This window comes from Podarcis muralis, chromosome 3 (genome assembly GCF_964188315.1).
Source record: "Podarcis muralis chromosome 3, rPodMur119.hap1.1, whole genome shotgun sequence".
NCBI lineage: Eukaryota > Metazoa > Chordata > Lepidosauria > Squamata > Lacertidae > Podarcis > Podarcis muralis.
In genome coordinates this window covers 21,735,396-21,761,886 of record NC_135657.1, presented here as the reverse complement: position 1 = coordinate 21,761,886, position 26,491 = coordinate 21,735,396, and the positions used below count along the sequence as shown (strand labels likewise).

General features: G+C 42.1%; 1 protein-coding gene across 1 annotated transcript in view; it reads right to left on the bottom strand.

Annotated features, from left to right (window-relative positions):
* LRPPRC (leucine rich pentatricopeptide repeat containing) overlaps positions 1 to 26,229 on the bottom strand; it is a 116,225-nt gene extending 89,996 nt beyond the window's left edge. Inside the window, exons 1-11 of the mRNA XM_077925527.1 lie at positions 25,885 to 26,229; positions 13,946 to 14,148; positions 9,326 to 9,448; positions 8,334 to 8,455; positions 8,176 to 8,234; positions 6,946 to 7,032; positions 5,875 to 6,001; positions 3,695 to 3,839; positions 2,737 to 2,894; positions 1,666 to 1,771; positions 1,460 to 1,567 (exon numbers count right to left, since the gene is read on the bottom strand). Of these exons, the coding sequence (XP_077781653.1) occupies positions 1,460 to 1,567; positions 1,666 to 1,771; positions 2,737 to 2,894; positions 3,695 to 3,839; positions 5,875 to 6,001; positions 6,946 to 7,032; positions 8,176 to 8,234; positions 8,334 to 8,455; positions 9,326 to 9,448; positions 13,946 to 14,148; positions 25,885 to 26,015 (1,369 nt within the window). The 5' untranslated portion in view covers positions 26,016 to 26,229. The remainder of the gene's footprint in view (positions 1 to 1,459; positions 1,568 to 1,665; positions 1,772 to 2,736; positions 2,895 to 3,694; positions 3,840 to 5,874; positions 6,002 to 6,945; positions 7,033 to 8,175; positions 8,235 to 8,333; positions 8,456 to 9,325; positions 9,449 to 13,945; positions 14,149 to 25,884) is intronic.
* Positions 26,230 to 26,491: the final 262 nt, after the last annotated feature.

Below are 26,491 nucleotides of genomic sequence, written 5' to 3'. Positions count from 1 at the left end.
CTTCTTGAAGTGCTGAAGTACAAACTTAGAAAAGATTTCCCTTTATGTGGCCAAAGACACCTACACATTTCTCCTTGCTGCTGTTTTTAAACTGATGCTTCTTAAGGCTTTGTCGCATTGCTAGACTTCTGAAGTGAAGATTCAGTATCATTTGATGTCACAAACCTCACTTCCCATTTGCCGTAACCATCAACTGTTACACCTTCTGACCACTGCATAAAATTGTGCAATAAAATTTTACCGGATGAATATGGCCACATGTGTGCATAGCTTTTCACCCATTTATTTGTGGATAGAAGAGAACTTAAGCCTATGCTGAAACTCTGAGTTTTTACAATGTATTTGCAACATGCTGGGATTCAAATGATATGCTGGAGAACAATTTGCCCAGTACTTTTAAGTGCCTTCAGGGACCTAAAGAGTTAACAAGAACAGAATATTGTTTTATAAAGGTTTTTCTAAAAGGCTTGACACACTTTTATAGCCAGAAACAATTAGGGAATACTTGTTACAGCATTTCTTCTAAACTGGGATGCGACTATATTTAAAATAAAATTGCAATACAAACTGTCTGCTAAAAGCACTTTTTTTTTGTTTGTGCATTTTGTTTGTCACCCAATGTCACACTAACAACTCTGCATCTCATTCTAAAGCACATTATACTGTGAGATAAGATGAAAAAGACAGTTTTTAATTTCCCCAAGGGGAAAGTACTTCTGTTAAAAGCATCTTTTTATCAGACCACTCTTTCTGAATTACCAATAATGCAAACCAAAGAATTAGATATTGTGCTTTAAAATTTAATATTTGTTCAATTCTTATTCATATCCTATAGACATCCCCATGTGTAACAGGGGAAAGTGTGTGCTAAATGCTTAAACCTACTTAAGAATCCCAAAGATTGAACATTTCAGTCCTTCAATCAGTGTGCTGTCAGGTCATGATCATTCAACAATGGAGGTTTTTGTGCTTTCATTATTGTAACTAAGCTCACATTTAACTTATCACTGCATAGGAATGAGCAAAGCTTGTCCAAAAAAAATATAAATCATTTTTCTATCTTTAAAACAAGGGTTCCACAATGTAGCCCGACTTTTAAAAGCTTCCTTAGATTTTGGTGAGCAGAAGATATATTAAGAGAGAAACAGCTAAGGAAATAGTAACAAACCAAATACTTTTGCTACAGTCAAGCTAAAACAATCACAACTCCTTGAAGAGTTCTAAATTTAAGAAAGTTACCAGTGGCATAACAAAACAAAAAAAAAAGGTTGGAAAAAGTAATGACAAAGAAACTGTTGCAATGTACATGACCACACCAATAGGACAATAGTGCCTTAGCAGGGCTGCCGGTACTGCAACATTATTCTGTTTCTCGTGCACAAACCCATTTGGGCTACAGGGCTGCGTGTTACAAGTTCACATGCACAGTAAGCTAAGGTTTGATTTTTAAAATGCTAACCTTGAACATTTTTCTCTTTCTGGTGGTGAACCAGCAATGGCCAAAAATAGTGAGGTCTGACGGGTTCGCCTTCTTCTTTGATGGCCTTCATTAGATCAATAGCCAAAGCTGAAAAGATCAAGAAAGTCAAAGAGTCAATAAATGGGGTTGTAACAGGGTTAAGTAGTAAAAAAAATTTAACTGAGGCAAGCAATAAGAAAAAGTACCGGTTTTCTTTAACTCCAACGCACACAACAGAGTCATCTGCAGGGGAGCAGTGTGAATGCCGTGTTCTTTCATGTCACTGCAGAACTGTTTCAGTTTAGCCACTGGCTGTAAGGAAATGGAAGGTTCAAGAATTTCACTGTTCAACTGGCAATATTCAGCACAATTAAGTGAATGAGTACAGTGGACCCTCCGGATACGAATTAAATTCGTTCCAGGGGTCCGTCCGCAACCCGAAAAGTCCATAGGCAGAGGTGCTGCTTCAGCACACGCGGCGAAAACCGGAAGTATACACTTTTGCCGCATTCGTAACCCGAAAGTTACGTATCCAAAGCAGTATGTAACTAAAGGGTCCACTGTACTTCAAATATTCTTGAGAAACAAAGAGAGTGCTGGCTTTGACTGGGAAGGCCTACACACTACTGCGTTCACATACGGTTTGTGGGCTTCCCTTGGGCACCTGGCTGGGCACCATGGGAGACAAGATGCTGGACTAGATAGGCCTTTAGTCTGATCTTCTTAAGTTCTTATGTTTATGAATTAATCCATGCACCCAACACATAGTAACCCAGCAGCGATAAGAGCAGCAGAGTCGCTCATGTAACTGCATGCCAGAAGCGAGGAAGCAAGGCATAATAAGGGTGGCAAAGGAAACACAAGGAAGCCAGTGATCAATAGGGAGGGGCGGGCTTACTTGCAAGGAGGAACTGACCAATTCCAGAGGGGGAACTTGAGTGGAACAAAGGCTATGTATGAAGACAAGGGAAAGCTAAAGATGTGGAGATCAGAGTAGGATTCATAGGGTGGAATGGGGAGAGACATATGAGGAAAAGAATACAGCTTTGAAAAAGGGAGAGGAGCAGACTTTGCGAGTGAACAGTTTGCTTAAGAAAAAAATATTGATTTAAAGCAGGGGTGGTGAAAATGTAAACCCCCAGAAGCTGATGGACTCCAACTCCCATCAGTCCCGAACAGCATGGCCAAAGGTCAGGTGTTACAAGAGCTGGAGTCCAGCAATATGTCAAAGGGTCTCCCTCCCCTGCTTTAAGGGTCCTTTGTAGGACTTCACTTACCATGTTCAAATTTGCACAATGCCGTAAGAAGAAGTTGCCACGGTCTATGCTGCCTTCATTCTGGGCATCTGACAACCCTGAAGGGAATGTCTTCAGTACTTGAAAAGCTGTATCTTCTAAGCCGTGTGTTAGTAAACTCAGACAGAGATTCATTGCATCTAGGTAGTTAAGTACAGCACCGGGGGGGGGGGGGAGAAACCAAATACGATTAGGAAGAGTCGGGGGCAGGACCAATACATTAATGTGCAGAAGTAGTACACCATTTATTTTTAAGCACTCAATTTACACATTATATGGAAAATGATAGCGTAATAAGCAAAGCAAACATTATGGCCCAGTTATAAAGGCATTATGGCCAATAGCTGTGCTTAACAATGTATTGATAAATCACAGCGTACTACTTACCAAGCATTGTGGATATATTTCAATGCAACTCAGAAGAAGCCATGTATAAAAGCCACTGAAATTAACTGAAGTTCCAAAGAATAACTACTCTACAGATCTACAAATTTATCACTCAGTGCTTCTATTGGCTTTCACTGCTCAATGAGTAAGGATGCTTGTAGCCATTTTTTAAGTCAGTAGCTATACCCATGTAATCTTTAACTATTTCTGCTCATGTGCCATACTGAGAACTACCGATTCGTAAAGAAGTACAATGCTCTAATCAACTGAGCTAAGTATAGATTAATATCACCAAGACTGTGTAAAGTCAAGTCAGAATAACCACCAATTAGACATGATTATAAAAATACTATGTATCATTTTACAATTCTATTTGAGAGAGACATTTTATGTATATCTCTCTTCCACAGCTACTACCCTGAGCTACCCAAATGGATGCACTGGTTAACTAAATAAGAAATAACCATGCATTTTCATTAATTTCCTTTTTTGAAGAGTAAAGGCTAGTGCCAATAAGCAAATAAGATTTGTTGGCATCTTTCAAAAATATTACCTGGAATGTATCCCCTATCATGTCTCATCTTCTCCAAAATGTTTTGTACATGCTGAGGATGTCCAGCCTTGGCAAGAGTAAAAATGATGTCCATTAAGTCCTTGTCCAAAAGGTAGGCATCAGTTTTTTCAATGTTGCCCAGGATCTGCAATAGCAAGGAGAAACAATGTAATAGGAAACTAAATATAGATATAAATATTGATCTGTATTGATCTTTTTTATTATCATCAGTTTTATTGCCACAATGTAACACTTCACATCTACGTGGAAAGAACACAGGAAGCTGTCTTGTACTTAGCTCAGTACTGTCTACAATGCCTAGCAGTGGCTCAGTGGAGATGGCGGGCACTGAGTCTGGGACTTTTTGCATGTGAAGCAAATGCTCTGTGCCACTGACCTATGGCGCTTCCACAAAGAGGGCATCTAGATTGACTTCTGTGGATGTGTTGTACGTTAAGGTGTTCAGTCATAACACAATGCCCAAAAGATCAAGGATGGATCTACTTCATGGGATAGTTGAGAATATACAGTCATACCTCGGGATGAATATTCTTCGGGTTAGGCATTTTCGGGTTGCGCTCTGCGGCGACCTGGAAGTAACGGAGCGCGTTACTTCCGCGTTTCGCCTCGCGCGCATGCGCAGACCATCAAAATGATGTCACGCGCATGCGCAGAAGCGCCGAAACGTGACCCGCGCACACGCAGATGTGCAGACATGGGTTACGTTCGCTTCGGGATGCGAACGGGGCTCCGGAACGGATCCCGTTTGCATCCTGAGGTACCACTGTACTATGCCAATATCTGCAAAATGATTCCAAAAAGCATTCAATGGAAGCAAAATATTGTGCTGGAACTGCCTTTTCAATGTGCAAGTATGCTCCAGTAGCATTGCATTCATTCAAAACACAAGACTGGTTTTCCAAATTCAGGAGGTTCCAGGCATTAATCAGCCAAATGAAACTGAGTGCCGTGTTACGCATGACACAATTGTGTCTCTGAATGTTAAGGGACCACTCTAGAGAAAAAGCCATTTCAGAAGTATCAGCGTTAGTGCTGAAATATACGACCTTGTAGTAAAGACTGCAGAGTATTGATTTTTGTGGTTTAAGAAAAACAGCAGAAAGCACAGTTCTGCTAAACTTAAGACCTTTTAGACTGAAAGCATTGTAGTCATCATTAAATCCATTGCAGGTGGAGAGAAAGAGGTTTAAACTGTCAAGGTGTTCAGTTTAACTGCATTGAAGCCCTGGCTAATAAACAACACTTTTTATCCCATGATAACTACAATCCAACTCACATCTTCAGCACAACTGTCTTTTTCCAACACTGATCTCAATAAATGTTTGGATATCTTAGATGATCCGCAGGTGTCAAAAGAAAGACACACCAAAGTATTATGTATAGGCAGATCTCCACAGTTTTTGGGATTCCACTGCCAGTAGAGTGTGGTTACTAAAAGGTGGTGTAATGAAATGCCCAAGTGTGTCAGTTGTGGAACTCTTGTAAAAATATATACCACTAACTCACATAGAAAACAGATGTGGGCAGCAAATGTAAAATCACAAGCACCAGAAAAATACAAAAGCAGAAAAAGTAACAACAAACTGGTCCATCACATAAAATTCGTTCAACTGAAAATGCCTGTTGTCTTCAAAAGATATGCTTCACCAAACATACTATATTCTTGATTTCTTGTAAATACCAAACGGGGCTCATTTACATAGGGGACAATTAACAGCATTACTCAGTGTATGCAAACACACAAATTGAATAGGCAGCTTTGAGTAAGCCACTACCTTCTCTGCTTACCAAAGAATACTAGTTGCTGCACATTTTCAACATACAGTGGTACCTCGGGTTAAATACTTAATTTGTTCCGGAGGTCCATTCTTAACCTGAAACTGTTCTTAACCTGAAGCACCATTTTAGCTAATGGGGCCTCCCGCTGCCGCCGCTGCACAATTTCTGTTCTCATCCTGAAGCAAAGTTCTTAACCCAAGGTACTATTTCTGGGTTAGCGGAGTCTGTAACCTGAAGTGTATGTAACCTGAGGTACCACTGTATTACACTTCCTATAGAATTAGCTACTAGCCATTTGGGAAAAGGCATGAATGAAAAGTGATGGCAATTATAAAATCTTTTCTGGACAGAGCTGCAGCTTTGCAAACGGTGTGTATTACCTCTTCAATTTTGCTCATGTCACCTTTCTCAGCGTATGCATTCAATAGTGCAACGTAAGTGTCTGGACCAGGTTCAATGCCAGCATCTCTCATCACAGAAAGGATATTTTCAGCATTCTCCATATCCCTGTGAAGTGTTTAAAATATATATATATATTTTAATATAGTGGCAAATACAATGTTATAAACTGGTTGTGGTTGGTATTAAGACTTGAGCTTATGGGGGGGTGTCACAATTTATCAACAATGAGCTCTTTATTCAATTAAACAGCTGTGGGAAAAGGAATGAATGAAATATAGGACAGGAACAGACAGAACATCTGCCATCTCTGGCAAGTCCCAATAAGGATCATCAGTGGAAGGGGAAAATTCATCAAGGCTGGCTCACCTGCATGGCTACATCAGCACAATCAAATCTTGGCTTAATAATACAACCCCATTGCTACCGGTTTTCTACTCCCCTTCTTCAAGTGGCAAAACCGGTAATCTGCAGTTAACCAGAGCTTCCTGCTATGTCTAAACTGGGAAGCTATGGCTATTGGTTTCTTAAAAAAGGCAAAATAGGAAGCAATAGTTCATATGGCTTCCAAATCCTGCACAATTTCCCAGTCTGTACAAAACAGGAAACTACAGTTAGTTGTGGCTTCCTGCGTTGTTTCATTGCTTGTATGAAGGAAGGGGGCAAGTGGGACCAAACAGGCTGTACCTGCCACCTCCACCCCCTTTCAGCTGCTATGTGCAAGTCTAAAAATTTTCATGCAATTTAATGAGATACACTTAAGATCGTTTTTTACATGTAGTTTGGCCCTTAAGCATATGCATCAGAAAACCAGTCAAGGTTACAAATTTTGAAACTGTCCCATGCAAACAGTCACCTGGTTGGGGGGCGGCTTTTTATATTCAAGAGATCCCTGAACACATCATTATGCACAACTAAGATCTCTGTCAGGTAACTGGGGCTGATATGAAGGGTGTAACTATTTGTAACAATTTAAAAAATTAGAAAATGCATTCACTTAACTCAGACAAAGTAGCAATTTAAGCTGGAGAAGAGTAAGAACTATAAATTACCCGGATCTCGCATGGCCAGTCACAAGTGCGCTGAATACAGATTCTGTGATTGGGAGCTCCTTGCTTTTCATAAAACCAAGAATCTTGCTGCAAGATGAAGAACTAAGTCAGCTATGTTTTTCTTTGGAAAATGCAAGTAAAACAAATGTACTTTATACTGAAGACTATATGCTGAAGTAAAACAAAATAAGATATCATTTAAGTCTTGTAATACTGAGTTAGCTAAGACCTTGAGATTACCATTTTAAATACAAAGAGACAATTAATCCAATATTTTAAAACATATTCTGGAAAAACAGTGTATGTTCATTGCTCCTAACCTTATCTTATGTTATATATTCCTCTTTTAACCTAAAAAGGAAATTCCTGATTAAATTAGTACTGTGCAGCATAAAAACACATCCATGCTTTCTCCACTGGCTAGGTATTTTTTTCTTGTACCTTGTTCCTTTCAAGTTATACAAATTCCAATTCTTCTCTTGCATACAGTGGCTGCATTCACATGAATAATGTTGCATACTAGCCATTTTTCAGAACCAAAACTGTGGTCATCATTAACTATGGTTAGTTTCAACAAGCCAGTTTCAGAAGTCACAATATTCAGCTGGCTTGTTTGAAAATAACAATAGCCAAGTGTCATTTCTTTGGATAAAGTTATCCCTTTTATATTTTTCAATGGACTTGCATTATTCAATCAGTGAAATTTGTTTCTTTGTTAAATTTTGTTTCATGTTTAAAAATATCAACAGTGAAATCGTATACACCGGGGTGGAGAACTGGATCTAGCCAAATCTTTGCCTTCCTTACTCCCCGTGGCCCAAATCTTACAGGAAAGCAGGACTGCTCACTTCTCAATCACCTAATGTCACTATGACATCAGGTGATATGGGGCTTTGAAGTCCCAAGAGTGAGCTGATCGTCAGCCCTTCAAAAGCCTCTCTAGCCCAGTTGCCTTTTTACTTGTCCACACTGACATCATATCAGGTGTCAGATGATTGGCAGGTGGGCAGAGCTTGGACAAAATGGCCAGGCAGATCAAATGGGGAGACCTTGTGCCCCTCCCTGGTTACTAATGCCTAAAAGCCAGTGGTTCCTTGCCCCTGCTATACATACTTATCTAGAAGTAAATGCACTGAACTCAATGAGACTTCTGGGTAAACATGTAAAGGATTATGCTGTAAGATGCATTTTGGCTGTAAAATATTTAGGTCCATTTATGCAAACCCTTACCTAGCACCATCAATATCACCCTTGCTGCAATAGGCAGCAATCAGCCGCTGGTAAGTGACCTGCAAAAAATATGACGAAAATAAGACTTGCTATTTAATGAGTGGTGGTGAGTTAAAAGTTGGCCAAAAATAAAATGCCTTTATGAAAGAAGTACATACTCGGTTGGGCTGAACATTAGCTTCTTCCATTTTTGTTAAGAATTCAGTTGGAGAGAATGTATGCCCATTCTGAAGGTAGACCTTTAGCAAAGCATTGTAATGGCTTACATCATACACAACACCTTGACAAGAGATTGTAAAGAAAAATTAAAATTCAGTACATTAAGAAGTTCAATACGATAAAATAATTCAATGCAAATACTATCATAGCAACAAATTTAGGCATAGATAAGAACGCACAACTTCTGAAAGTGCGTGAAGGTATATTTCTAAGTCCACTAAACAGTGTACCTTTGTAATGCAACGCCAGAAACAAACATTAAACACATGTTTGCAACACAGCGCATCTTAAGTCTACAGCCTGTTCATTACACTGAGGAAGTATGGATATTATTAAGGTCAGTTCAGACATTATATTCTCAACCCTCCTTCTATACTCCCATTTGTGACTATGGTTTGCAGCTACATGTATTAAGAGAGGAAATCCAAGCCATGGTGGGGGAAGGTCTATGTAAGCCTAAATATTGTTCAGGTAGCATACAACTACTGCTTGACATTATGTTTAAGCCAAGTCTGGTATTAAACACAACCACTATTTCATATCTACTCACAAACCAAAGCTCTAAGAACTATTACCAGCGGGCGCAATTGGGATATTGAACAGAATTCTGGATAATTGTTTAGCAATGCAAAAAGTAGCAATATTAAAACTAAAGTCTCTCTCTCTCTCTCAAAAATGTTAAGCAACAAATTACCTGACTTCATTGCACAAAAACAAAGCTTGGTTTTAATATTAACACCTCTAGATGTCAGTATAGCTCTTGGAATCTAAAAACAGATTTCCAAGAGTTGTATCTGCAAGTATTTAAAGAATGTCAGCTACACATTTAGTATCTAACAGTATTTTAATTCCATTAATTTTTACACCAGAAAAAATAAATAAAGCACATGCTAAAATAACATCCATATGACTTATTTAAGAAAAAGAATACCTAGTCCTTTCAACTGGGTCCATATGGTATGGGCAAGTTCTGTTCTTTCAGCTGGATGATGCTCAGGCAATAATGAACCACAGGTTCTCAACAATAGTAGGGCCTGGTTACTACTTGGGTATCCTAAATTAGAACAAGATACATGAAACACAACATGAACAATCACTACGTAACCTAGAAGGCAATAAAATCTATTAAAAGGGGGGGACTACGCATAGCTTTGAAAAGTTTAGAAAAGCATATCCACACTGTTCTGTGACATCTGACAACAGAAAAGGAGATGCAGGTCAAGATTTGCAACATGGGGGAATTAAGAACTCAATCCTATGTGTATCTACTCAGACATAAGCCCCACAGTGTTCAATGGGGCTCGCTTCCTAGTTTAATTTAGAACTGCTGCTTAGACATACCACCTGGGAAAGTATTTGAACATGCATGCATTTTGTAACATTTTCTAGGATACAGGTAGGTAGCTGTGTTGGTCTGATGCAACCGAAATGTGTGTGTGTGTGTGTGTGTGTGTGTGTGTGTCCAGTAGCACCTTAGAGACCAACTAAGTTTGTTCTTGGTATAAGCTTTCATGTGCATGCACACTTCTTCAGATACCAGCACATGAAAGCTTATACCAAGAACAAACTTAGGGTCTCTAAGGTGCTACTGGACAATTGTTTTATTTATTTAATTTTTGATATATTTTCTAGGATAGTAAAACTAGAGGCATTGGGTTGTATCCAAGTTTTACTCAGAATAGACCCTCCAAAATTAATGGACCTAAGTGTCCATTAATTTCAAAGGGTTATGACTAATGTAGGGTGTTACCCACCATGTTTTCCTGACGTGTCTCAAACTATTGTTGAAGAGTTTGACTTACAGTAAGCGTCCCAGATGGTATACTTTAAATGGAGCAACTATGTCCTGCAGTACAAATATGTAGAGACAGAAAGTCAGCTTAACTTCAAAATTCTGATAGTGTGGCCACTGCATATGTACATAAAATGTGCTCTAGTGCCATATATATGCAGCTGAGCCTGTTTTGCCTATAGTTTGTAGTATGCAAGTGCCAATGTGTATATGCACACACTCGTTCCTGGAACAACTCAATACATTTGTAGCATATTTATGAAGGATTTGGTAACACATGAGTGCACAGTGTCACATTTCTCAGGAATTATTTTCTGAAACAGTTCTTCTAAAAATGCTCAGATAGCACCCCAAATTAAGCCAAATTATGCATCAGATTTGAGAACAGAAGAGAAGGTGACCAAAAAAATGTGTTTTAAGCAACCTAACTGCCAGAATGAAGTGAGGCAATAAGCAGTGCAGACATGACAATAATCACATAAATTAATGATTTAAGTTGATCTCTGTTTATGCAGAATATATATACTGAGCTTCTGCTCTTCACTGGGAGCACAGCGTGGGGTGGGGTGGATCAGTGCTCCTTCCATGTAAGCTGAACAACTTTGCCAAGCTGAAAGAACACTCATGTTCTTTATTTCAGTTTAGAAAGAAACAAGCTACTGATCCCACTTTTACAGGGAACTGCTCAGGAATTTCTAAAAAGTTTCCCCCAATGAAAGCTTTACGTTAGGAAATAATAAACTTTCTATAAAAAGGTAAAGGTACCCCTGCCCGTACGGGCCAGTCTTGACAGACTCTAGGGTTGTGCGCCCATCTCACTCAAGAGGCCGGGGGCCAGCGCTGTCTGGAGACACTTCCGGGTCACGTAGCCAGCGTGACATTGCTGCTCTGGCAAGCCAGAGCCGCACACGGAAACGCTGTTTACCTTCCCGCTAGTAAGCGGTCCCTATTTATCTACTTGCACCCGGGAGTGCTTTCGAACTGCTAGGTTGGCAGGCGCTGGGACCGAACAACAGGAGCGCACCCCGCCGCGGGGATTCGAACCGCCGACCTTTCGATCGGCAAGCCCTAGGCGCTGAGGCTTTTACCCACAGCGCCACCCGCATCCCTAAACTTTCTATACATACTGCCTAATCAGCCTGTAACCTCAAAAGAGTAGCTCACTACTATCTGCTGACTGAATACATGTGCAAGAATAAAATTGGGCTCCATAACATCTGATGCAAAGCAGTATATAACTTTTCGCCTTGCTTAGCTATTAGCCATCATTTCTAGTTGCCACTGGCCACCCAATCCTTGCAAAGAAATTTCTCTCTTGTCTCACACTAGATAGAAGATGGGAAAAGAGAAACAGCAATGAAGACTCTTTTGTTTTCCAAAGCATGAGATAAGAGAAGAGATCTGCCAAACCAAGGAATAAAGTGTGAGAGAAGACTCTTACCCAGGCGTCCTCAAACTCAGCCCTCCAGATGTTTTTGGCCTACAACTCCCATGATCCCTAGCTAGCAGGACCAGTGGTCAGGGACGATGGGAACTGTAGTCTGAAAACATCTGGAGGGCCGAGTTTGAGGAAGCCTGCTCTTACCCAATGCTCTTGCCAATTCCGCTATTAGGAAAAGCCTAGGAAGAGCTTATGTCCCCCCTTCCGAGTTCTCTGCAATTCACAGATAATTTGGGGCAAAAACCAGTCACCAAATGGTCCATCAACATCTGGAGTTGTGGCAACCAAATAAGTAGATGGATGATTACAATTAGGGTTAGCACTACAGGAAAAATGTCTCCAAAATGTAATGGTGGTTTCCTTAAGCTCTGTAACATGCAGATGAAATCTCAACCAAAATAAGGTTTGCCAGATTAAGAAACAAGACTTCTGTGTCACACCTGAACATCTTTAAGCAGCAGTGGCTAGGGCAACAGAAACCAGCACAAGCTGCTCAGTCTGTGGAAACTCATGCTGCACTTAAAATACTGTATATGTCTTTTCCTATGTAGGAATTATTCCCATGTTAAAAAAGTAAAATACAGAGTGATCCTAGAGGCAAGGAGAAAGGAAAGGGTTATTCCCCCTTTCAAAAAGACACTGATATTGCTGCTTCTTAGCAAGATGTGACACTGCAAAACCGCAAGCCAGCCCACCTTTTATGCCCATTATTTCAACTCACACTGTAGAAATGTAATCCCATACAGTTGGCTTTTCAACCTCCAGGAATGGTGAGCTGCAGATGCCCTGATGAACGAGCCACAGCTATGTACACTTTGGGTACAGAAACAGAAATTCTGCTATGGTTTAGAAACTTGGTTGGATCCATGTTGCTAATATCCACTTATATTGACCCTGTTAATTTTTCTTTTTCCACTCTGTTTATGTCTTAAAAGAGCTAAGAAAACGAGCAATGTACACTCCAAGAGTTGCTTGACCTGATCAAGTAAGGGAGATCTATGCACTGAAATGGCCGTCCATTCGTGCAGCTGTCACACGTGCATCAGTACCACCACCACAGGCCACACCGTGACTGGAGACACCTTTTGTTATGCACAGCCTGCGCAGCCCCACTCAGGTCTGCAGGTCTTTACGTGCAAATTGTTGTCTGTGTTTTAAGAGCAGGAAATCTGTTGGGGTGGTGCGACTCTGCCACCCTCCAGCAACTTCACTGCAGCTTATGAAACAGCGAAGTGGCAAGATTGGGGCTGGGCACGTGGATGGGCAGAAACAATCTGGGGCTCCCACCAGAGCAGCCGTGCAGCCTCAACCCCATTGCTGCCCTGCCCCTCCCTCTCATTAAGTGACAGCAATGGGAGTGTGGTGGCACAGCAAACTTCAACCACACCTGCTATGGAATTGGTCTGAGGCCAGTATAAGCAAATTGAGTGATAAGCAATGGTGCAACCCTATATTCATGGAGAGCAGGGTATCTCCGTGCATCATGTGCTATTGCCATTCAGAGGGCACTGCAATTCCATTACAGCTGAGGCTATTCAACTGTAGCCATCTTACTGGCCTGTTACTGGCTCTTCGTTCCTGCTTCTGCAGGGAATATGCTGATCCACTGGATGCTAATGCTTAAAATGCAGGCTGAGCTTGTCGTTAAATGGACCCTGCTAAGGCACAAGAGAAGGATTATAATAGGGCTTCATGAGGGCAGGGAGCGAGCTTGACTTATACCAAACCAGACCCGTGGGTACACCTACCTCATGACTGTCAGTAACAACCAGCAGCAGCTCTCCAAAATTTTAGGGAGGAATCTTTGCTTGCAAAGCATGTGCTCTGCCACTGAGCAATGGAGCCTTTCTCCACGTTTATACAAATGTGCATAAGCCACCTGCTTTTATTTTGGAGAAGAGCAAGCAGAAAGCCAGCGAGGGGCCCCCAATCCAGATCAGGAGCACATTTCAGACTGGAGACCTGGGGCTGCTTTTTTCCAAAATAAAAGCATCCAGGTTAAGCACTCTTATATAAACATGTCACATGAAATTTGGTCCTTACTGCCAATGCTAGTTAAAACAGGAATACTGTTAAAATGTTTGTGCCCTACAACTATTCAATTTTCACAAATTACATCTGCAACCCGAGTAAACGGAGCTCAGTTTATTATTGCAGCCACCAAACTGCTAGAAATAATGTAAATAAAAAATGCTACAACTATTTTCGAAGCATTTTAATTGCCAAGGATTTTAACAAAACGTAAGGCAAAACCATGCTGTTAAGCAAAAACTTGATGTTAGGTAAATATAATGTTAAGCAAAATAGTAACACTTTACCTGTTCTGCACACATCATGAAAGATTCTTAATAGAAGGTTTTTAGTAATGCGCCCAGTTCTTCTGATAGATTCATCCAGTTTATTCAAGGCCCAATCAAAATGTTGTGTCTGCTTGCTTTGAATAGCTGTAGGGGGATGCTCTTGAACTTCTCCCTTCTCTTTAGTTGCAACTGTAAAGAGCCTTGCTTGGTAGATCAGATGCCTACAAAACAAAACAAATCCCGCTTTGAGGGCAGATAACAGCTATACTTGTGTCTTACATTTGCTGAGCATTCAGAGCTGAAGCAAACCTCAAGAGTTTTAGGGGTAGGAAACAGCAAGAGCTAATAGTTCTCTGTTTGGAAAGCACTGAAAGAAGGAAGCTGGCCAGAGAATAATAGAATCGGAAGGGACCCAAGGGTCAACTAGTTCAACCCTTACCACATGGAATTAAAACCTGCAAAGCAGCACTCAACTGCAAAAAACGCTATTGTACTCTGCCTGTACATACATACATATGTATACACACGCACACACACAAGAGCTGCAAAGTAATAAGTGGAAGCTATGACAGCTGGTTCATTTCGAATCCCCGCGGCGGGGTGCGCTCCCGTCGTTAGGTCCCAGCGCCTGCCAACCTAGCAGTTCGAAAGCACCCCCGGGTGCAAGTAGATAAATAGGGACCGCTTACTAGCGGGAAGGTAAACGGCGTTTCTGTGTGCGGCTCTGGCTTGCCAGAGCAGCGATGTCACGCTGGCCACGTGACCCGGAAGTGTCTCCGGACAGCGCTGGCCCCCGGCCTCTTGAGTGAGATGGGCGCACAACCCCAGAGTCTGTCAAGACTGGCCCGTATGGGCAGGGGTACCTTTACCTTTACCTTTACGACAGCTGGTGCTAAAGAGATTGTGGTAAGGAGGACAGAAGAAAAATGGGGGCCTGAAATATAATGTACTGTCACCTTTTCACCAGGACCTACCAACTTGTTTTAAACTATCTAAAGCAGAAACGGGCAACATTTTTTAGTCTGAGGGCCACAGTCCCTTCTTGGCAATCCTCTGAGGGCCACGTGTTAGGGGTGGGTGGGGCCAGAGGTAAAAGTGGATAGAGCAATGAATGTCACTTTTACCCTTGTAGAGTAGGGCTACACACAGACCCTCTGTCTTCCGTTCAGGCAAGCAAGCCATTATCAGAGATCAAGCAAGCATTTCAGCCAGGCACAAAACACTAAAAGGTGTGTAAAAAGGCCGGTGAGGGATGTGGTCTGGGGAGAGTTCCAAGTACCAGACGGAAAGACTTGGATGGGGTATTTAGCCTCCAGGCCTGAGGCTTTCCACCCCTGATCTAAAATCTACCCTAGCCGCTGAAGACAGCTATGGAGAAATGTAAACTGGGGGCTCCCAGTTTGCATTTATACGTAATGCTAAAGCATGGTTCAGTGCTACATAAGACATGCTTGAAAAGAGGGCTGCAGACTCTCCACTAATCCATCCTTCTTCATACCTGGGAGCACAGCTTTAGCAGGTTTTTATTTTTAAGAGTCTGACTAATTTAACAAAGCAAGTCCATAACCAATGGTTCAAATTTGGCTTATTAAACTCAGCAGATTGTTTCAAATTGGAATCTCTTGGCTGAATGTAACTTTAAGCTGAAATTGTGTAAATTTAAAACTAACTCTGCTAAAGACCTCTTCGCAACAGTGCGTGAAGAGTGTGGCGCATGCAACTCTAAACCATGGATAAATACAACACAGGAATGTCTTAATGAGCCTAAGGCATTCCTGTGTTGTATTCATCCATGGTTTAGCATTATGTGAACATGCATCCATTCTATGCTAGAAAATTCTCCAGAGAATATTCGCTAAACTGCAAATTCTAATGTAAGAACCAGTTTTACAACCTACATTTTAAAAATCTAGTAAATAATAAGTCAAGCTGTGATATTACCAGTGTAATGAATAATGATTTTTTTGATCCAGTTACATAACCGGGCATTGTGTCATTCACCAGTGTCAGTTCTGAAATGTGAGCTACAGAAAATGTTTGGGGTTTTTGTTGGGGGGGGGGTTGTTTTAAAAATATGATTCATTTATGATTCATTTATATACATATGATTTGTATGTATTTCAACTATCTGTAATAGCCTTTTCCCCTATTTTGGTGTGACCTTATTCTTAGCAATTCTATACCCTTGGCCATACAGTGTGATTTTTTTTTTTTACAGAAAGTAGCTTTAATGGTTTACACACTTAAAAGTACCTAGGAATAGGCTTACTGCGGACAGAGCAGGAAAGCTTACATGTGTAGCATTTATTTTAAACTTTATCTTGATTTTATTAGTGTTGCACCGAAAATACTGTACCATGTAGATATGCTTATTAAAGAACGTACTCATGTAACAGACCTGAGGGTTTTTTTTTTATATTCCTTTTACTTTAAAAGCTACATTTCATGCATACACAACATAATTAGAATTCAAAGTTGATGGTAAATATACGGTTAGTGGCAGGCTCCGTGATTAAGGTGAGTCATTCACGCTGAATTTTCAATTTCAAGTTTGGTGCAAAAAAAATCAAAGAATGTGAATTCACTGCATTGCCCCATTGAATAAAAGTACCTGTACAGTTTTTGGTTGCCATCTGAACAAGTTTACCCATGAACAAACATGTATATTAACTAATTATATCATTTTCAATGCATTAAAATTATATCTTTTTCAATGCATTAAAATATTCTCTTATTTTAAATGAAATTTCTCTAATACAGTGGTACCTCTGGTTACGTACTTAATTCGTTCTGGAGGTCCGTTCTTAACCTGAAACTGTTCTTAACCTGAAGCATCACTTTAGCTAATGGAGCCCCCCGCTGCTGCCGCACCACCACCGCACAATTTCTGTTCTCATCCTGAAGCAAAGTTCTTAACCCGAGGTACTATTTCTGGGTTAGTAGAGTCTGTAGCCTGAAGCGTATGTAACCCGAGGTACCACTGTATTCTCATTAATCGAGAATCTTCTCGAGAATATTCTCCAAAAGATTATTCTTGAGATTTTAACATCACTAGGTCAGTGTACCTGAAGTATCATCACTTCCTACATGAAGCTATCTGGACCTCGAGTTCCTATTCAGAATGGCTTCTCTAGGTAAGATAGAGAGGGTGGCTACTGGAAACAGAGCGTTTTTGGTAGTGATACATCAACTTTGTAACGCTCTCCAAAGAGAGGCTCAACAGGCAACTTTGTTGTGGTCTTTTCAGCGCTGGGTGGCCTTATTTCACAGGCTTTTTAAACTTTTAAAAATTTAAAGTCTTAAGAGTTAAATCCAATTGTGTCCTTCCATTCACAGAAGAGTCTCTGATCTAATGGAGACCACCACCAGTGGAAGAGAGGAGAAGAGGCAATTTTTGCCGATTCCCCTTTTTGCAATATCTCAGACTGCCTTCCCTTCTGCTCTGGAGGGACCTCCAATGCTCTGGAACAGATTTTGGAAGGTGGGGGACCCAGAGGAAAGGGGCTGCCCCTTCTGTTTTGGGCAGGGTACAATTTTTATTTTTATTCTCTCAGATTTTTCATTTTAAAATTTAGTTACTGTACAGTATTGCTAGTGTAGCTTAACTTACTGATTTTATTATCTGCTTTTGGAGTTACACAGTTTTACATTGTTTCACGGCTCATAGGGGTATTTTAATATATTTATTGTCATTTTAAGTGTATTTTGTGTAAACCACTTTGTTATTCGGCAGTATATAAACACAGTTAATTAATACAAGTTCCAGTAAGATAATGCAAGGAGGCCCTGCTCAAGAGTACTTATAAAGATATGAGAATTTAGATGAGAAGGGACTTCACAGCAGTCAATCCCAATGTTATGAAAAATGCTTCCCAAATAAATATGCAATAGCCCTTTGCAAAAAAAATCAAAAAAAAAAAATCTGGAAAAGATGGTGGTTCAGATACTATCTACATATCTCAGAATTTGGGCCCCATGTACCACAGAGATAATACCTCCTTGTACATATATCTTGGAGATGCCTCACTAACAGACAAATAATACCATCCATGATAGATGGCCATCAGAACTTGTTTTGTGCCATCTCTGTGGGAAGTGAAAACTGCTAAAGCAGTTATATGAAAGCTGCCATCTCTACCAAGGTGCATAGCTTCTCTGCTTTCTGGGCTTTCCCCACAGACAGAAAGGGAAAGGAACTGATAGGGAGGGGCTGCTCTCCCACTCAGTTGGTCACATTCAAATCTGATTGGTCCTGCCCAGTGGAGCAAGTGGGAGGACCAACCATAGAATTGTAGAGTTGGAAGGGACCAGAAGGGTCAGCTAGTCCAACCCCCTGCAATTCAGGACTTATTCATCCATGGATCCCATCCTTCACTATATGAAAAATGCATCTCTTCTATCTAGGCCAGGGGTTGTCAACCTGGTCCCTACCGTCCACTAGTGGGTGTTTCAGGATTCTAGGTGGGCAGTAGGGGGTTCTATGGCACAAGCTGAATCCTCCTTCCATTGAGCACTGGTGGGCAGTAAAGAAATTTTACCATCAAGACAGATGCATTAGTGGGCGGTAGGTATAAAAAGGTTGACTACCCCGATCTAGGCAGATCGCACAGCTCTATTTTTGTTTGTTGTTTATTTTGTGCTGTGCTCCTGAGGTTTTGTATTTTTAGGTTGTGTTTTTTTAAAAAAGAACTTTTAGTGTAAGCTGCTTTAATCCCTGGAATGGCTACTAATAAATAATAATAAATTTAATAATATAACTCTTCAAATGGGCAGGGATCACTGGTAAAACTGATTAGAAAGGGGGGAAAGGAGATAATTATTCAGAATTTACTACTAGGACCGCTCAGGATAAAAATTGATAATTTACAGGATGTAAGTTATCACTTGCTTGGACATTCATTTCATTTTATACGTTTACCCAGCTCTTCCTCCAGTCACTTCAGGGTAGCAGTCTTCCATACCTATCATTGTACAGTGGTGCCTCGCAAGACGAAAAGAATCCGTTCCGCGATTCTCTTCGTCTAGCGGTTTTTTCGTCTTGCGGAGCAACCCTATTAGCAGCTAAGCGGATTAGCGCTATTAGCGGTTTAGCGGCTATTAAAGGATTAGCGGCTAAACTGCTAAAAGGCTATTAGCAGCTTAGCGGCTTAGAAAAAGGGGGGAAAGCGGGGGGGGGTACGCAAGACTAGCAAGACGTTTCGTCTTGCGAAGCAAGCCCATAGGGGAAATCGTCTTGCGAAGCAACTCAGAAACGGAAAACCCTTTCGTCTAGCGGGTTTTCCGTCTTGCGAGGCATTCGTCTTGCAGGGCACCACTGTATTTCAAAATGATTTTAATAAGTATTATTTACTCAGGATCCGGAATAGAGATCTATGTTATGTTCAGTGAATATTATGAATATGCATTAGATTCAGCTGAGTCAAATCAGGCACATTCAGAGGGACTAGAATGAGTTGGGTATGCACAGCTACAGACAGATGCGAGTTGAGTTGCAACGGTCCAGAACGATCCATGGCAACAAGGGGGCAGGGCATGAGGCCGGAAGGGTGGAAAAAATATATGAAAAGGCTGGGACCTACTTGACCGGCGGGTGCATCTTCCGGGGTAAAAGAAGGCCCAACACTGCACCTCTCCTTCCTGATGCATGCCCTGCCTCAAAGGAAAACCACTTGTGAAGCACCACCACACAGGATTGGAGTCTCCCATTTACCAGCTGTTAAGCGGAAAGATCCAATCTTGTGTAGTGCAAGTGCACTCTCCTGAACTTCTTTAACCCGTTATCTGTATGTTAAAATACACTTTTAAAACCCATGTTTGGGGGACAGATCTGGAGTGGGGTGGGTGGACCCAGGGCAGCACAGGGTGCCAAAGAGTAGATTTTGAAGTCCTTGCACAGTCATAATTAAAAGTCCCATCTTTTGTACTTTGTGTCCTTGCTGCTCCCAGGACAGATTTTCTACAGCTTATGCCAGGAGTGAATAACCCAAGCTCTACAGATGTTGCTGAACTACAACTCCCATCATTCCTTGTCACCAGCTATGGGACTTAAGGGGATTGTGGCTCAACATCACCTGGAAATTCAACATCCGTCGCCCCCACCTGACTTAGCCCAACCTTCCCTAACTGGGTGTCCTGCAGATATTTTGGATTATGTCCCACTTAGACCAAGCCAACATGGCTGTGCTGATGGAAGCTGTAGTGCAGAACATATAGAGAGGACTAAGCTGAAGAAGACTGGTTTAGCTGAACAGAGAAATGTGGTGGTAAAAAGTCTGCAGCATGTTGCTTTACACAACAAAAACAAACAAGTTTATATTTAAAGAGAATACTGTTTATATACAACAAAATGTGACGTGTTCCTTTTAAGCTTATTCATATGCCTACAGCAGCATCAAGGTTGGAACTTAAAACTCAGAATGTTAAAAAAAGTTTGATAACTAAACTAAAGTGTGCGCTAAAGACAGAAATCAAAATTCCTCTGTGCCTCCCCAGCAGAAGGCATCCAGCCAGGGTAATTCCTGCTAACTGAAAATAGGTTGAAGCAGTATTAGCTCTAGAGACAACTTGCTCTACTACAAGCTCTTGAGTTTCAAAGGATACCAAAATCTAGAACAATAGCCTAGAGCAGTGTTTCCCAACCTTGTGCCTCCAGCTGTTTTTGAACTACAACTCCCATCATCCCTGACTAGCAAGACCAGTGGCAAGGGATGATGGGAATTGTAGTCCAAAAAAAGCTGGAGGCACAAGGTTGGGAAACACTGGCCTAGAGCACAGGTCTTCAACTGGTGGGTCAGGTTTCAGTACTGGGTTACAACCTTAGCTAAGGAGGGTCTCAACAGCAGCACTACCATCAGACAAAGTGGTCAGCACTTTGGGGCAAAGAATCCTACAAACGTTGGTATCAAAAAGGTACATTATAACCAGAGCTATCTGAAAATGAATTTAAGAAAACACTTAAAGCATTACACTGTTGTATTTTAAATCCTTTGATATGCAACGTCTAACAGATGAAGTGAAAACACAAGTTAATCTAGCATCTTGATCAAAGTTCTGAAAAGGTCAATGCAGAATGATTTCAAACCTAACTCAGTCTACAGAGCCTGCTACATTACCAGCAGTACAGCTTAAGGCCTCTGGAAATGTGACTTTGGTTCAATTGTCATAATGGAACCTTCAATTTCCAAAGAGCAAGTTCTAGCTTTCTTGCTATCAACAAATTACAGTGGTACCTCGGGTTACAGATGCTTCAGGTTACAGACTCCGCAAACCCAGGGTTAAGAACTTTGCTTCAGGATGAGAACAGAAATCGTGCTCCGGCAGCGTGGCAGCAGCAGGAGACCCCATTAGCTAAAGCGGTGCTTCAGGTTAAGAACAGTTTCAGGTTAAGAACGGACCTCCGGAAGGAATTAAATACTTAACCCGAGGTACCACTGTATGCGAAAATTTGATGCTAGTGGTATATCCTAAAGGGGTCTTAATCCAAGCAACAAGAAAGCAGGTGAAAAACCATTCCTCCCCCCAAAAAACTAATTAGTTCTAAACCCATTCACTGAACTGAGAGACTGAAGTGGCTGTTGGAGGATCCAGGGAGCCACATACTCGTAATCTCATTTGTATTTGATCAACTACAATGACTGAATTCAAACTTTTACAAACAGGAGTTTAAAAAGAACATCACTCAAAACTGAGTGCTCTGGGTCCTAGGTGTCTATTGAACTTGAGAGGTGCTGCACCATAGTAACCTTAAAAGGTAGCAGTTTGAGACAACTGTGTAGTGCAATGGAGACACAGCTTGCTGATAAAAATGAGTATGGTGACTTCTGCAAGCAAAATCTTTGCTTTTCAGACAGAAATTATGTAAACACTGCATGCTGCAATTTTTTTAACAGCAGGCAAGTCTAAAAGCCCAAAGTAAATGGAATGCCAGTAGCAAATGCCCATGACCTCATGTCTGTGAACTCCAATCTGAATTGCTAATAGTTTGTGCGCCTCCATAGTTGTGGTAGGGAAAATCTTAACACTACTGAACCACGGCCCTTGTATGCTGCATGCTTGTTTTGTGCAACCAACAGAAATAACTTTTCTTAAAGGCATTTTCCTGGGTTCCTCTTCAGTTAGCTTTAACGCTTGTTGTGAACCTGCTCTTTTCTTTCACTCCGTCTGTTCACAATCTACTACTAGCAAGGCAGAGAATATTGACAGCTGCCACCAACCTTTACCTTTATTTAGGGAAGCCCAACTATTCCTTGCTTATTAATGCAATGTTTTGAGCGCCTTTGCGTAGACAGAATAGTCTAGCTGTAGTCTAACTATTCTGATGCTTAGATCTGCACAGGTGCTTTTTGTTTTCATGACATTTCATTATCATACATTATCTGAACCATAGGACATTTTCCCCCAAGTACTATTACTGAACTTTAATTAAAAAGCCATTCTCCCTAGCACCTATCTCAATAACATTAAGTTTCAGGCAACCAAGTAGTGATTTTTTTAAAATAGAAAAGTTGGCTCTCTTCTTTTGGACCATCAATATGCCTCAAGCAGCTGGGGTCAGTAAAAATGTTAGCAGGTTCATGAGTTCTGGGGACTTATTTGCAAGGATGATATTTATTCTTTTATTATTTATACTGCTGTTTTGAGCTGTTTTAGAAGACAAAGCAGGATCTCTTTTAAAATAATGAATACTTTTTTGGGTGAGGGGAAATTATATAAAGCAGCTTTAAGCAACTCTTTTAAAAAGTCATTGCTCCATAGGAGTAGCATATAATTGCCAGCTGTCACCAGGGCCCCTGTTTTACTAATTTGCAGCCAGGGTGGAAGGGGAGAGCTGGCACAGCGATTGGCCCAATGTGACAGCAGTAGGGTCAGCTCAGGACCCAATAGATCTTGGACTGGCTAATTTCCACCCTTATCCATTTAGCACGTAAAATGGGGAGCTCCATGCTAGCTGAGCGATGCTCATGTCACTCCACAGGCAAAGGCCGGCGGGAGGCTGTGAGGGCTGCAACCTTCCACCTTCTTTCTTCTTCTCTGGCCTAGTAAGATTGTCTTCCATGAAAATGGTCTTAACAGTGAGTCCATAAGTAACTGTGGAGGCAAATTCTGGATCCACATGTCCTTCCACGGTGGGGACATAGGTTTCCGGGTGGGTTTGCATTGCTCTGAGAGTCCTTTTTTATCAGACCAGTATTACAGGTTCCTCACTCAGAAGTTGCAGTACCCCAGTTTAATAGACATAAAAATATATCCGAAAGACATGTCAACTCTGATGGCACATACTTATTGAAATGGCTGTTTGCTGGTGCGCAGGATCACTTTATATTGTGGAAAGGTTTAGTAACGTTCAAATCAATTCTATAGCATTTGAAGAGCAAATTAGTATAGGCAGTGTTTAGTATCACCACCTCACAAGCTACTTTTGTAATGTTTGTAATGGTGTGTTCTCTCAGTAGGAGTCACACTTTTGTTATCCTGAAGCAAGCCTGTCACTGTTTTCTCAACCTGTGTCAGACATGCAGATGACTATGTGAACATCCAGATCACAGGCCAATCTGTTTAAAAAACCCACCTGTCGCAACTTAAACCGTAAGCCAAGTTGTATGTAAGATTATTTACCATAACTATTCCATGTTGATCTCAAGAACAAAACTTAAAGCAAAATGCTGCAGTGCAATCCTAAGTATGTTTCCACAAAGAGGAAGCCTAACTAAGGGCTTACTCTCTAGGAGGTATGCTCAGGATTGCAGCCATTGTTCACAATTCTAGATTAGTGAGGAGTGGGGAACCTGTTATCTTCCACATGTTGGACTCCATCAGCCCCAGCCGGCATGGCCAATGGTCAGGGATGAGGGAAACTGGCCTTGCAGATGTTGTAGGGAAACTGGCCTTGCAGCTGGGCTACACAAATGCCCCATCCTAGGTCTGTATCAAATTTCAGATTATATTACCTGAAAACAGTGTAGAAAGCCCCAAAAGTTATACTAAGGAAGGAAATTATTAACAAGAAAAAGGGGAGAAACACCACAAGCCGCTCAAGAAATTCAGTGGCAGCTTACTGATTTGTTACAGCTTTAACTTATAATACAGTACTAGATTTCAACAACTTTTCTGTGCTTCTGGTGATAACTTGCATGTGGGACTGAACCAGGATAGATGTAACATCACAGAAAGAATTTTCACATCACTTGTAAATACAGTAGGTTTCAAAAGAGTCAGGTAACACACAGCACATCAAGTGCTCAAGAATTGCAAGTGTTCACAAACCAGCCTCTGAACTCTTAGTGATCAAAGTCATGAAGCTATGTGTGCTTCCATACATATTTACTGTGGACTTGCTCCCATGCCTCCCAGCAAATATAGGGCAGTATTCAACTAAATAAGTTCCCTGTATCTACTCCAGAGGCTTGGGGGATTCCATAGAACATTGGGGGAGATCTGAATCTCTTCAGGACTTGCTTATAGATGCAAGCCCTGGAGAGAGATAGACTGACTGATTTTATATGCTACCCTTCATCCAAGGATCACAGGGCTGTGATCTAGACCTAAGAGCTGGTTTAAACATTCAGCAGAATCAAAGTTAGGGCTTTTCAGACATAGACTACATCTGCTTCAGGCTACAGGGCTGTATGTTTGAATGCTCCCATACAACACACCTCCCTAAACTAATTCAAGCAGGGGCTGTACTGGTTACATGTGTTCCCAGGCCCAACCAAAATATAAATAACAATTCTCTCACTATACCAGCTCATATCAGGAAGCCAGTCCCTCTGCAAGCCTTTGCTTCAGCAGTTTAAAACACTGAATACTAGGAACAAGGCCTTTAGATTTGAGGATGCTCTACCCATCAAAGCGAGGGAACTTTTTTGCAAGGCTTGCAATCTCAACTTAAATTCAGGTAAGTGATTTTCTAGTGTACTTGCTGGTATGTTTTGCCAATAATTAAAAAAATGTACCACCGTGTGGTTTTACTTTAATGCTTTAAGCTATTTTAAGAAAGAGCTCATGTGTTGTCTTAAAACAACATGCCAGGAAGGAAAAAAAGCTTGTCTGAACCTTCCTCCCCACCATGCTAATTTTCCACATGCAAGGAGATGTTAATAGAGGCAAGCTTTAATCTCTGCACTTGTAGTCTGAAGGCAAACATCCCAGGGGGATGCCACAGTCTTATACAGACTTACCTGGGAATGAGACTGTGTACAAACTATACCTTTAAAGTACATTTGAAGAACATTCTTTTCCTTAAAGAATTCTGGGCGCTACAGTTTACCCTCACAAAGTTACAATTCCCAACAACTCACAACCGACTACAGGGAGGGAACAGGGTCAGGCCAATGGCCTCTGGCAAGACCCCAGCACAAGAGCCCTCTCCCATCTTGCGCTCTGCAGCAACCTGGCATCCGGAAGCATTACTGCTTCTGACCTTTAGAGGCACAGCATAGCCACTGTGGCTAGTAACGCTACACACGTGCTTTGAGGGGTGGGCATACAAGCCTAAGCCTCGCCGGCCTCAACAGCACTTTGCTTTTCTGAGCAGCCGTGCAAAGGGGTTTGCAGCAAAAGCCTTTTTTAAAAAAAAAACACTTGACACCTTGTGCCCGGAAGTAAACCCCGCCGAGTGCAACTGCGTTCACACGTGCACTCCCGAGGAAAGCTCAATGCGATGGTCACGGAATTCGGGCCCCACTCCCCCACCCCTATTCTGTTCTCGTGAAAGAGGTCAGGCCGGCAGCACTTCGGACGCTCAGCTCTGCAGGGATTTGAACGCCGGTCCCGAGAGCAGCGTAGGAGCCCCCCATTCCCGGCCCTGCCAGCACCCGGCCGGCTCTCCGCGGGATTTACTCCCGAGTAAACGTGCTCACAAGGCGCCTCCCCCGGCGACTGAGAAGCCCAGAGGGACCCCCATGACCTTCCCCGCCGCCCCGACTGACTCTCGCCCGCCAGGCCGGAACCCCCCTCACCTGCTGCCGCGGGAGGCTGCGGCCTGTGCGGAGGGCAGCGGCGCCTGGGAGCAGACCCCCAAGGCGCGGCCCCCTCTCAGGGGCAGGAGGAGCGAACGGAGCCGCGAGGCCGACCTGAGGAGCCCAGCCATGATCTTCTTCCTCACGCACGCACCGGTCAAGGGGGAGCACGTGACGGAGGCCGGGCGGAACCACGGCGCGAGGAGAGGGCGGGGCGCGCGAGGAGGCGGCGCCGCTGCTTCCGGCTCTCCTGAAGGGAGGTATAATCTGTCTCGACGTTACTCAGAAGGCGGAATTTTGTTTCCCCCGCCGCTCTTTAAAAGGGTTTTCCTCCGCTTTGAGGCGTTGTGGGAGATAAAAAGGTATTCTTCCCCCCCCCCCCTTAAAAAAATGGTACGGTCCGTAACTATTTCAACGGGAGCTGGAAGGTGAGCCCGGGAGGCAGCCTCGGGCCAGTCAAAAGTGTAACCCGGAGTTTCAATATATCGAAATCACTTGTTATCGACTATGATTTCTAAGAATGAAGGCCCTGGCTTCTCACACGGGACGGCGGGGCTCCCGGGAGCGGTTTGTCGGTATAGGCGGCAAAAGGGGTTTGAAAGGCGAC